Here is a 14,066-nt window from a genome sequence, read left to right as displayed (position 1 = left end):
AGAGCTGTCTAAGGACATCAGGGACAAAATTGTAGACTTGCACAAGGCTGGGATGGGCTACAGGACAATAGGCAAGCAGCTTGGTGAGAAGGCAACAACCGTTGGCGCAATTATTAGAAAATGGAAGAAGTTCAAGATAACAGTCAATCTCCCTCAGTCTGGGGCTCCATGCAAGATCTCACCTCGTGGAGCCTCAATGATCATGAGAAAGGTGAGGGATCAGCCCAGAACTACACGGCAGGACCTGGTCAATGACCTGAAGAGAGCTGGGACCACAGTATCAAAGAAAACCACAAGTAACACACTACGCCCTCATGGATTAAAATCCTGCAGCGCACGCAAGGTCCTCTGCTCAAGCCAGTGCATGTCCAGGCCTGTCTGAAGTTTGCCAATGAGCATCTGGATGATCCAGAGGAGGAATGGGAGAAGGTCATGTGGTCTGATGAGACCAAAATAGAGCTTTTTGGTTGAAACTCCACTCGCCATGTTTGAAGGAAGAAGAAGGATGAGTACAACCCCAAGAACACCATCCCAACCATGAAGCATGGAGATGGAAACATCATTCTTTGGGGATACTTTTCTGCAAAGGGGACAGGACGACTGCACCGTATTGAGGGGAGGATGGATGGGGCCATGTATCGCGAGATCTTGGCCAACAACCTCCTTCCCTCAACAAGAGCATTGAAGATGGGGCGTGGCTGGGTCTTCCAGCATGACAACGACCCGAAACACACAGCCAGGGCAACTAAGGAGTGGCTCCGTAAGAAGCATCTCAAGGTCCTGGAGTGGCCTAGCCAGTCTCCAGACCTGAACCCAATAGAAAAATCTTTGGAGGGAGCTGAAAGTCTGTGTTGCCCAGCGACAGCCCCGAAACCTGAAGGATCTGGAGAAGATCTGTATGGAGGAGTGGGCCAAAATCCCTGCAGCAGTCTGTGCAAAACTGGTTAAGAACTATAGGAAACATCTGATCTCTGTAATTGCAAACAAAGGTTTCTGTACCAAATATTAAGTTCTGTTTTTCTGATGCATCAAATACTTATTTCATGCAATAAAATGCAAATTAATTATTTAAAAATCATACAATGTGATTTTCAGGATTTTTGTTTTAGATTCCGTCTTTCACAGTTGAAGTGTACCTATGATGAAAATTACAGACCTCTACGTGCTTTGTAAGTGGGAAAACCTGCAAAATCGGCAGTGTATCAAATACTTGTTCTCCCCACTGTACATATAGGGGCATTCCATGTCAAGTAGTGTACACACCCTCCCGACACCAACACCTCATTTTCTCCCCATATGTTAGTCATTTATTCACTTGGGTGAAAAAACTCAAAATACCAACTTTTAGAGCTGTGGGCCCACAGGGGCCCATTTTAGGGGCCCCCCAAATTTGGGATCCCCCGGCTGCCCCACAATCTTCCAGAGGCCATATCACAGGTTGTAGTGCTCCAATTTGGCTGATCTTGGTATCAAAATGCTCGTAAAAGCGAGATCTTTCGAATCGCGTAAAGTAAAATCACTCCGAAACAGTAATTCAAAAAGTTATAGTTTGGGGCGCCCTTTGACCTTGGGCCCCCGCTCCGCAGCCAAACCGATGGTCCCGATTTTTTTGTGTGAGAATACCCCTTCACATATACTCCAACACCTCAGCATAAATGAAAATGGGATCTCAATGGGTTCAAGTGTGATGGTTTTATTGTTCGGGGACTCGGTTGGAGGTGTTCGACAGAATTAAACCTGTTGGAGCCCAACGTCCAAGAATGTACGGCCTGCCGAAGATTCACAAGGGGAATATCCCTCTCAGACCGATACTGTCCATGGTGCGATCTGCACAACATGAACTTGCAAAGTGGTTGGGAGAGGTACTGCAACCAGTATTGGATTCACTTTCTCATTTCGTGGTTAAGGATTCCTTCACATTTGCAGAATCAATTAGAGCTAAAACACCGACAAGTGAGGACAACATCATGGCATCCTTTGATATTAAAAGCTTGTTCACGAATGTCCCATTGACGGAGATGATTGAGATATGCGCACATTTGCTGTATCACACCAATCTGGAACAACCGATTATTTCGGAACACGTCTTCGTGGAATTAATGAACACAGCAACAAGGGAGGTGGAACTGGAATTCAGTTTTAACAACATGATGTATGTTCAAATGGACGGTGTGGCCATGGGTTCTCCATTTGGCCCAGCTCTTGCAAATATTTTTGTAGGCTATCAGGAAATGCAGAAACTGACCGGTCGGCAAGGTGTCGATTCCCCCATCGTATACTATCGGTATGTTGATGACATTTTTGCTTTGTTTGAGTCTCAGACGGCATGTGAAAATTTCCAGACATGGCTCAACACTCTACATCCAGCGCTGAAGTTTACTACGGAGCTGGAATCGTCAAACGCGTTACCGTTTTTGGACGTGTTGCTTGATAGATCCAACGTTGGTTGATAGATCCAACCTTGGTTTCACAACATCCGTCTACCGAAAGCCGGCTTTCAGAGGGCAGTCTACTCAGTGAGATTCCTACAGCTCTACGAGATACAAAATTGCCTTGATCAATATCCTGGTTAACAGAGCACAGAGGATTTGTTCACCTTGTAATCTTCCAGCTGGAATTGACAAAATCATGAATATACTTGGTGAGAATGGCTATCCTGAGCATATAGTTGAGATACACACACAAGTTTCTAAACACGACAAGAGATCGGAAGATTGGTCCGGACAAATGTTCAGTCTATATTAGGATGCCCTGGAAAGGGCAATCATCACGAAGGTTTGAAGTACAAATCAAACATATTGTGTCCAACACGTTTCTGGCTGTGCAACCCAGAGTAATCTTTACCTCTCGCCGTTTGCTGATGTCAGTCAACAAGGATGTACTACCCACCTCACAAACCAGCAATGTTATTAATGAGTTTAAGTGCCGATGTGAAGCTCGGTACGTAGGCCGCACAACACTAAGATTGGCTGATCGGATCAAACAACACATCCCCTTGGCGATTCGAAGAAAGATTGTGAGGGTTAGAACACAACCAGTGAGAGCATGCAGAAATATCCAGCAACCACCGGCCGCTGTACCTGCTTCATCTGCTATTGCACAGCACCTGGTTGCCAACCCTATCTGTGCAGACCAGTACAATGCAGATATGTTCAGGATATTGAGCCGAGGTCGGAGCTCGTTTCATTTACGTATGTTGGAAGCAACCTTCATCCTTACCACCGATCCAATACTATGTCGTCAAAAGGAATTTGTACGATCGCTGTGTCTCTTTCAGCATGGAAAAATCAAGGGAAGTACAGTAACAAATGGTGAATGGACCTTAGGAGAGGCCCCTCCCCCCTCTCTCCAGGATGTGGTTGCAAACGTGAATCATCGGCAAACTCTGCTCCAGCCAATGGGAGCTCGAGGTGAAGATGATGAGCCGACCAATGGGCGTTCGGATTAACCGTGACATCATTACGGCCGAACCAATCAGCGTCTACCTTATTGAGACCTGCGTATAAAGCACACGCCTTCACTTCCTTCTTCACTTGCTGCGATTTTTACCCTGAAGAGTGCAGCACGAAAAGCTTCGGTCACTTTGTCATGTTTATTTGTATCCATATTAAAGTTCTGTAGTACCAAACATCTGTTTATGGCTAAGCTCAGGTAAGTGGTTATCACCCCTATTTTAGGGCATACCCTGACTTGAGTGGCATTTTTGAAAGTCACAAAGACTACTACTGGTCATGAAATTTGGTTCATTGCACAGACAGTGTTGCATAGGACCTTAAAATATATAGGTTCATGGGTCTATGATGTATATTACTGAATCTACATGCCCAGTATTGGCCTTTTTTCTTGTTTCACCTTAAAATATGACATATATTAGACCATGCAAAAATACAACATATAACACATTCTATATGAAATTTCTCGTATAATCAAAAGGTTGTCACCCACCGTCTGAGAAAATCAGCATTTGTATCGGTCAGTGGTGGATTCGCATGATATATGCACATTCTGGCATATTTCTATTTTTTCTTGTTTTATTGCCCTTTTACAGCCTGGGACTATGAAATCCCCGAACAAAATGACCAGTTTATCAATAACTCATATTTACGTGTCTTAAATTATTCAACTTATTACCAATAATCAATGTAAAAAAAATTGAGATGATCCAGGTGGATACGTAATTACAGCGGCTTGACTGAACTTTCCAACCCAAATGTCCGACTGCACGTCACGTTTTTAAAAAAAAATGCTTTTATTCTTCTGTGCATCAGATTATTTTCACTAAAATTTATTTACAAATGGGGCACAGTGATTTTGATATAATAGTATAAAAAATATTGAAAACATGCATGGCTTAGAGTCATTTTGCATTTTTGTCCGACTGCACATCACACTTTTTTGAATTTGATTAAAAAATTAATTTTCTTAAAATATTTTTCCAGGTATTTAAAAAATGTTTTATTAATTTAGAAGGCAGTTAAAACAGTTTTGGAGAATTTAGAGAGCTTTTTGTTACTCCCAGAATTGATTGAATTGAAAATTTACGTCCAAGAATTTGTTCGATAAATCTTCTCTCGTTTAGTGCTTTTCAGCATCTGACAGTCACTCAATAGAGCAGTAATAAAAAAAATAAGTATGTATTATTTCTTAATCCCAGAAATTGGTATTTTGATTATTAGATTAGTTGCTAGAATAAGTTATATACTATGACCTTCATTTATTTTTCCAAAAAAGAAAAATTATTTTGGTAATAATGAAGTCCGTTTTCATACCTTTAGATGTGTCTAATTTGACTCTTATAAATGATTAAAAGTGACAAATTAATATATTTTTTATTTTGGGAATCGGAATGCCGGAAACTGGCTGGAAAGTCGGATAAATTATGTTACTTCCGGGTTTTGACGTCATACTTCCGGGTTAAAATGGATGCTGAAAATAAAATCGCCGAGCTTCAAAATCTACCTAATTTTTGGCTTCTGAGAAACCATCGACTAATAAAAAGTGGACCTATAGGAAGTTCATCCACAGGATATTGTATAGACCTTCATTTGAAGATCCAGGAGCGACAAACTCCCTGTGTATTTTATAGGTAAAAATCGGCCGTCAGCAAATTTGTCTTCGGACTTGTAAAAGCTGTGCAACAAAACAGTGTACAAAACAGAAAATCACCAGGGCAGTGTCAGGCTACGGACAGGTAGGCACTCAAAATTAAATAAAACTACTTACAATGCAATCTCCACATACCAAAACAGTTTAATACGTATTATACATTCAGAAACTAGCTGATGTTCCAAATTTTCCTTTCCGTTGCTATGGCAACAGGACCGAAATGAAGCGACATATCGATATCTATTCTTGTTATATGTATAATTTTTTGTGTTATTATCACATGAAAGTAGCACACTAGCTTGCCAACTTTTGTTTACGTAAGCTTCTAAACATTGTCCACAATAGACAATTAGGGTCTAAAAGATAGCCTGACCCGTTCTGACCAATTTTGACCCAGTTTCTTGACAGACAAATAACTTATCGGAATAGCAGCCTCTGCCCGTCTCGTATAATGTTGATATTAAAACTCAATGCAAAACATGGTAATTGACAGTTTTAAGAAGTGAGCTTGCGTTGAAAACCTCCGGTTTGAAAATTTTATGAAAAAAAAAAAAGTCAAAATTATGTAATTTCATTGAAAACTCGCAAAACCATCAAAATAGGTACCTCTTCTTCAAAGTATCATATTTCGGTATATATATATATATATATACATATATATATATATATATATGACCGTTTTTACAGCCATTTTTCCCTGCTGTGCAGGGGTTGGGCTTTTTCTTGAGGCAATGTTTTATGACCGGATGCCCTTCCTGACGCCAACCCTGGTCGCCTCTTACGACACACAGGGATATGGTACACCTATTCTAACCGGGGCATACACCGGGACCAGTACACTGGTACTCATTTCGACGACCTCGGAAGGATGACAGGCTGTCAACCCCCTGGTGTCAATTCAGCAGCCAACGGGGCTTGAACTCAGGACCCTGGGATCCCAAGCCACCACCCTAACCACTAAGCCAACACCAGGCTATATATATATATATATATATATATATATATATATATATATATATATATATATATATATATATATATATATATATATATATATATATATATATATATATATTTAAGCTATACGGTTTTTTGTTCTGAACTCAGTTAGACTTGCACTTTCAGGAAATGTAGTGAGAAAGCAATGGAACAGACTTCATTTTTTTGACATTTTTGAAACAGAGTGGTAACCCACTTACATGCGTATTTGAATGCGTATTAGCATATTATTAGGTAACCACTTACATGCGTATTAGCCTTATCTGTATTTGAATCAATAAGTCCTTTTCAAATACGCAAGTATTCCAGACAGTTTCTGCGGAATCCATCTATAACCTTTTGAGATATTGTGCTATATATCATTTTTGGCCCTATTTCTCAATGGTGAAGAATCACTTGGAAAATTCTCAAATCCAGATCAGGATTCAGATTTTCATCGAAATTGAATTATTTAGTCCTTGCCACACAGCCAACTTATCCACCAAGTTTCATCCAAATCCGTCCACAACTTTTTGAGATATCCTGCACACAGACAGACAGACAGAAAGGGGTGAAAACATAACCTCCTTCACCTTCGGTGGTGGAGGTAATAATGAAATTGTTTTTTAGCCTTATGTTCGAATCAAGGTAGCCAAGCAATCATTACCTGGTACACTGAGATACCTCCTGATTGAACAAACTTGTACCATAACTCTGCACGTAATGAGGGTGTTAAAGGGCCTATAAAATATTTTTGTTAAAACCCCACCCCAACAAAAATATACAAATGCCCAAATTCTTAAATGACCCCAACCTCAACTCCCATTATTACCCTCACCGAAGGAGAGGGTATTGCATTTGGGTGTGTTTTTTGTTTTGTTTTTGTATACACAGTCGAGGCTCGTAAGAGAGCCAACACACAGAAACGCACAAGGGGAGCAGGAGACAAGAGGGGCAGGAGAGGGAAGGAAAAAAACAGTGGGGAACAGAGACATGAGGAGATCTGTGGAAGGCAGAGGGATGGGGTAGGCGACACAGGGTAAACAAGATGGACACTACAGGGACTTTAGGTCCTTATACTACAGGAACTTTCAGGAAGGAAAGCAAAGAATTTGAAGGAGGTGGGTTTGGGGTGGATTAGCGGGTTTTGGATGGGGGAAGATAATAGATGGTGGCAACCAGCTGTTTTGTAGACCTGGAAGGAAGAGTGCGATTGAAGAGAGTGTGGGACTTTATTCCAAAGGTGGGAAAAAAAGAGGAATGAAAGAGTGAAGGTGAACAGTGATTCCTGATTTTGGTAGTTTTAGCAGAAGGGGGTTGTTGGCGGACTTTGAGCGCCCTGCGGAAATATGGGGTGGGGGGGGGGGGGGAGACCAGAGAGGAGACGGTAGAAGACAGAAAGACCACCGACCTGCCTGCGGTGAGAGACGCAAAGACTCAGCCTCATCACGGGAGATGCCAATGACCTAAATGCCTTGGTTTCCACAGCGTGAAGCCGAGAAAGGTGAGAGGCGGGAGCATTAACCCAGAGGGGAGAGCAGTACTCCATCAGGCTGCGGACAAAAACTTTGTATGTGGTCAGGAGCTCAGGTTTGCCAAGGAAGGACTTTGCACGACGGAGGATTCCCAGTCGGTGACAGGCTTTGGAGGCCAGATTGGAAAAGTGGCTTTCCCAGGAAATATTATGGCATATAGTGAGACTCAGAAGCTTGAATGAAAGGACTTCTTCAAGAGGATTGTTGAGAAAGATTTATTTTTCAGGGATTGTTCATCCTGGTGTTTCCAAGCAGGGTGATTCATCAATGTGTGTGCTGTCCCTGGGATGGATGTTAAACGGGTGTCCCCGTGTGCCAGCATTTGTTGGTGGATGACTGGACGTTAAAGATTCCATGGTGTCCTTCGCAAAAAGTAGGCAAGCTATTGCCGGCATCCTGAACAAATTACAAATTCCTGCCCTAACCAGCAGAGGACATTGCATCAGCGGCACAGCCGCATCCCCAGCCATTGATACCACCCAGCAGCCTTGTGCTGCGAACAAAAGAAGACGAAGACGAAAAAGAAGGAGCACCATAACACGTTGTTCAAAATCGACTTAATTTCTCAAAACAGCGATGAGAACCGAGCAGTTACATCCAGAGCTGCAGATACAATTTGCTTTACATTCCATCTTGTGTTAAGGTTTCAAAAGCAAAGTCTTGACAATTATACAACACATTTTGGTTGAAGGAGCTATGATCTCATCAGTTTTCCTGTTTCATGACCAAATGCATTGCAATATATTATAATATATATCGACACTTATTTGAACATGCATGTTTTTCTACAACGGCCAGGACACATGGAATCTGCACTCGTGAATAAGTGGCTTTAAAAGGAGGACAATATTAAAATAAACTAGAACTACGTTGTCGATGGCACACCATCGCATATTCCCGCTCGCACTGCTTTGTCCCATTAACGCGAGGTGAAATTTTATCTTGCAAAATTTATTGACTATTCTTTTCTATTTGATGTGCTTTATGACCAAAGACTTAATATGTTTACTAACTCAGAAGTCATTGCAAGCATGTCAACATTTCATGAAACATTAATTTAACACTGTCCAGCAATATAGAACTGTGCATCAATTTAATCATAGGAATGAACTGTGTATAATATTAATTATTTTTATTCATAATCAATTAGATAAATACAGTAAAACCTGTGACTGTTTGTCACTCATGGGGGCCATATAAGCAAGTTCTTTATAAAAGAATTTACCATGTACAATGGTAAATACACTTTTAAAAAATCGACCCCCATGACCCCAACCCCTCTGGCCCGGCCCCTCGGGGTCATATCAAAAATCCGAAAGTGTTGTGCACTTCCCCATACATAAATCTACTATGTCCCAAAGTTTCAAGTTCCTATTTCAAACGGTGTAGGAGGAGTTACAGGGTAAGACAAACGGACGTACAGATGTACGTACGGACGGACGGCGGAGACAATCACAATATTCCCGCTTTCTTCGAAAGCGCGGGAATAATAAAAACCACAGTTTTTACATTAATCTCGGGTTCCGTGGACCACGGACATGCATCACATGCAGGCCAAAGACATTAGCAGACATCAATGTGCTTGTACATCAATTACAAGGGCTTCAGTAGACAATGGACAAACACATCTGGTACATACCATTTGAACCTGGGTCTCCTACATCATGAGCCAGCAGTTCAGATGAGAACACCAGCAGCTCAACAAATATAAATGTGAATAAAATTAATTTCGGCCATGGTTTCCAAATGATACAAGGACATCTTTAATGCTGTCAGAAATCAAACAATGGTATAAAACATGCCGAGCAAGAAAAAAAAGGAAAGATCAAACTTACTTTGTATATCAAGGTCCATTTGAACCTGGGTTTCCTACAGCATGAGCCAGTGGTTCAGATGAGAACACCAGCAGCTCAACAAATATAAATGTGAGTAAAATTAATTTCGTCCATGGTTTCCAAATGATACAAGGACATCTTTAATGCTGTGAGAAATCAGACAATGGTATAAAACATGCCAAGCAAGAAAAAAAGGAAAGATCAAACTTACTTTGTATATCAAGGTGCTGATAAGCTTAGTTTCAAAGATGTATCCCAGTGGAATCCAGTTCAGGAACCTGAGTAGAGTTTCCAAAGTGGCAGCCACTAAAGGGGCATTCTGTGATGACTCCTAAAAAGGAAAAAGTTAAAACCTTAAATATTTTAAGTGGTGTCGCTGCTTCACTATATATCCTTCCTTCCATCCTGTCTGTCAAAAATGAAGAACCACCTTTCTAACCCACCGTGTTTAATTCTAAGGGGATGTAAAGAGCAATTCTAAAAGGGATCTAAAGGGTAAGTCTAAAGGGGACCTGAAGGGTAATTCTAAAGGGGACCTGAAGGGTAATTCTAAAAGGGATCTAAAGAGTAATTCTAAAGGGGGACTGAGGGGTAATTCTAAGAGGGATCTTAAGGGATCGAAAGGGCAATTCTAAAAGGGATCTATGGAGTAATTCTAAAAGGGATCTAAAGGGTAATTCTAAAGGGATCTAAAGGGTAATTCTAAAAGGAATCTAAAGTGTAATTCTCAAGGGATCTAAAGGGTAATTCTAAAAGGAATCTATAGGGTAATTCCAAAAATGATCTAAAGGGCAATTCTGAAGTCTTTCAGGCCATTGGGGTGTTTAGAGTCTTTGGGATCTTACGGTTCTTAAGGGTCTTTGGGGTATTAAAGGTCTTCGAGCTCTTCAAAAGACTTGAGGGTCTTAAAGGGTCTTAGGAGTCAAGAGTCTTAGGAATCTTAACCGTCTTTGGGGTCCAAAGGGTCTTTGGGGAATTCGGGGTTTTAAAGTGTCTTAATTGTGTTTGGGGAATTCAATGATCTTAAGGGTCTTTGGTCCTCAGGAGCTTTTTGGGTCCTCGAGAACTTTTTGAGAGTTTTAGGTCCTCAGGAACTTTTGGGACTTTTGGGTCTTCAAAGGTTGAAGAGGTCTCAGCAGTCTAAAAGGTAAATTCCAATAGCGCATAATTAATCAATAGATGTACACAATCAATAGACAAAAATTATGACACACACACACACACACACACACACACACACACACACACACACACACACACACACACACACACACACACACACACCACACACCCCTCATCCATTTATAGGAGATACATCTTCAAGGGATGGGAATGGCGTAGGACTGTTCTGTACACCACTTATCATAGCAGATAGCTTTGGCTTACCGCAGCATGAAAAAGGTGAAAGTATTATTTATTTAGGTTACAATTTGCTTTCCCACCAATGGAATAGTGAGAGCAAAGGAGCCAAAAAGAAAAAGAAAAAAAAAATCCAGCGAAGTAAAAAAATTACACAAAATAATATTTGACTCCCACATGGCTGGGAACGAACCCATCCAACTCCCCCCGGCACATGAAAAAGTTTTAAAACTCCAGATGGGAGAACATCACCTCAAGTAGAGAGAGAAACAAAATAAAGCAAATTGAAAGCAATCCAATGACATGTACCAGTGCGGCTCCAAAATAAACCACCACTCACCATGACGAACTGGCAAAGCTGGAAAATCTGTGAAAACTCTGTGCACATGCTGCAACGTGAACAACAACAAAATTAATCAGCCTCAACTGGAAATTGTGCTGTTCAATGTTATCAAGTCATTCTTGTGAAAACAAAAAAAAAACAAACATTCAAATAAAAACAATGTCACCCGCAGGGTGACCCGTATCTTGCCAAAAGGTGACCACGTGTGACTTCTTTAAGGTCACACTGAGGTGAACAGAGCTGCTATCCACCAGGAGCGACTCCTTGAGGAATATCTGCCTACGAGAGATTCCGATGAGAATCGTTCTACAGAGTAACCATGAAAAATATGCGTTTGCCTCATAACGTCACCAAATGACGTCATAATGTCTCAAGCTTGACATATCTAGAAAGCACTCATCGAGGTGTTCAATTTGAGGTACTACACGATATGGTTCCTAAAACTTGAAAATTTGACCTTGGGGTCAAATGTTTGACCTCAGGCGCTAACCATGAAGGTCAAGGCCAATCGCCACCAAAAATTAATCAGCTGAGCGCCAGACCATGAACTATATTCCGATGAAGTTTGAAGACGATCCGATCAAAATTACTCAAAAAATAAGGGTTTTGTCGATTCCCCTGATTTGCGACAGTGACCTTGACCTTCAAAATTTTGTGCGCTGAAAGGGACCTCTATAGGCCTCTGATATGCGGTTACAAAAATTTCCAATGATAACTGTGCTCTGCAGAATTTTTTATACGTGATTACAGACAAACAAACAAACAAAAAAAAAAAAAACATACAAGCTGACTAACATATCTTGCAAAAACTTCCTTTTGGCAAGATAATAACTTCCCCATTTGATCGAATTTGTGCTGGACAGGCCTGGGCACAACACAAAGTGCAGGTATCACCCTGCACGATTGCCAGGTGACACAAGCCCCCCCCCTCTCCACCTTTGAGCACACCCTTCAGCCATCGACACAGCTCGTTGTATTGAGCAACAACACAGAACTAATCTTAAACGCATTTTGTTTGAAAACTCATTCCGCATATAGAAAGATTATTCATCGATTATGGGGTTTTTTTCATCCCAAAATAAAATTGAGAGTCGATTTTTGTGTAATTAGCAATGAAAGGGGTCAATGAGATTATATTCAGTATGAAAATAATAAAAAAATTAGAGTTGATTAAATTCACTCGTAAAACGTTGTCTGGGATGCACAAGGAATGTCTCACAGCATGTGGAGCTAACCTGTCTTTCAAATGTTTGGCTTTGACTTGAGTGAGCTGCCCGCTAGAGAAATCAAAGACCTCCTCACTCAGCAGCTTTAGGATAACCATATTGTTCTGGCAGAGAGACTCGCTGGTACGGCTTGCACCAACAATGTCACTGATGAACGTGGGCCAGTTTTTGGGCCACTCCTGTTTTAGGATCTGGATAAAAAGATGAGCAAAAGTTCATGGCCTACTCATTTGGATAATGAAACAAATTCAATAGTTTACATACAGTGTAACAAAATAAAACTTTCATCAGGATGCTCCCTCCAATAATAACGTTAAAATAAATATATAATTTTGTGGATTTGGCGTCATCGAAAATTTGTTATCCAGGAACACCTCCCACCACACAAATCCCAAAGAGCACCTCAGAGTTCAGTGAGGACAAATGTAACACACAACCATGGATTTACCTACCCTGACTCGACTCCTTTCAAAATTCTATATTTCACCATAAACAGCTTGACCTATTGTTCCTGTTTGGCTATAACAGAACAAAGAACTGGTCATGGTGGCGTTCTGCAAGCTGGCCAACTGCAATGGCCATCCCATTTTTCACAACAATTCGCATCAATACAAGACAATCTTGTGGGAAATTCATATGGATTCTAAAAACAATATAGGGTGGCCCACGGAATAGTGACCAGTTTCGTTTTTGGCGGGTTGGAATTGTCATCATTGGAGCACCTTGTAAAATGAAACACCAGGGTCTGTTGCAAAGACACTTACCTGAACCAAAATCATGTTGAGTTTTCCAAGATAAACTTTCTCTTTCTGCACAACAGAAAGAGTCAGAAAGACAGAATACAATTTACCCCAAGAAATAATATATTCATTCAACATGCCTTGCTTCATCTGAAGATATGTGACAGCAATAAAAGTTGACTCAAAGGCAAGCCTTGATAATCATATCCGAGAACAAAAAGACATACAGTAATTAGACGTGTCTCAAACACTGTTCAGCTTCAAAACATTGAAACAGATAAAATGATCAAAGGCTCAGCATGCAACCTCCTTACCTCCATTGTCTGAGGATCCTGTGAAGTCTTTATGATGAGGTAAACAACGTATTTCTTAATACCTGCACACGTGCCAAGCAAATGTCCAATATTTTAGTTAACCACAAAATCAAGCGTAATATAGAATGAAATATTCGGCGGACCACGGAAGCAAATCCCTTCGGAGGTCATCCTTTGTCTGATGCCGACTAGTCCATCGTCTTGTAATGTCCTTGGCATTCATGCAACATTACACAAATGTCACCGAAAGCAAAAAAAGATAAAATAAAAAAACATTTTATTGACTTCTGTCCCTCCTTTACCATCCATTCTGGATTTCATTCGATTTTTCTGGAAAAATGAAACAAAAACTAGAGCGAAGTCGATCTGCCAATATGGCTCTGTAAGTACGAGGCTGATTGACACTGTGTTCTATAGTGATCAATAAAACATCCATCTCCGAGACTGTGACCCAACGTCATCTTATTACAGTGTACAAGAGTGATGTATAAGGGACATTTTCAGAAAAGCGGGTCAGGTAACGGTAAAGAACAAACTAAAAAAAAATCAACTTTCTTTGATATTCTCGAAATAGTGCTTGAACCCCTTATAAAGGCTAGAAAAATGTTCAAATGATGTCAGCAACGCAGG

At 40.8% G+C, this 14,066-nt stretch overlaps 1 protein-coding gene across 2 annotated transcripts in view; it reads right to left on the bottom strand.

Annotated features, from left to right (window-relative positions):
• The window catches only part of XPO1 (exportin 1), a 133,289-nt gene that overhangs the window by 74,937 nt on the left and 44,286 nt on the right, over positions 1-14,066 (bottom strand). For both annotated transcript variants that reach the window (XM_085890382.1, XM_085890381.1), the window contains exons 5-9: positions 13,437-13,498; positions 13,147-13,191; positions 12,392-12,573; positions 11,154-11,202; positions 9,666-9,785 (exon numbers count right to left, since the gene is read on the bottom strand). In XM_085890382.1, the coding sequence (XP_085746508.1) occupies positions 9,666-9,785; positions 11,154-11,202; positions 12,392-12,573; positions 13,147-13,191; positions 13,437-13,498 (458 nt within the window). The remainder of the gene's footprint in view (positions 1-9,665; positions 9,786-11,153; positions 11,203-12,391; positions 12,574-13,146; positions 13,192-13,436; positions 13,499-14,066) is intronic.

Source organism: Eptatretus burgeri, chromosome 7, assembly GCF_056783735.1.
Source record: "Eptatretus burgeri isolate ZD-2024b chromosome 7, Ebu_testis_v1, whole genome shotgun sequence".
Classification (NCBI taxonomy): Eukaryota; Metazoa; Chordata; class Myxini; order Myxiniformes; family Myxinidae; genus Eptatretus; species Eptatretus burgeri.
Note: the sequence above shows the minus strand (reverse complement) of the source record. Positions and strands in the feature narration are given on the sequence as shown.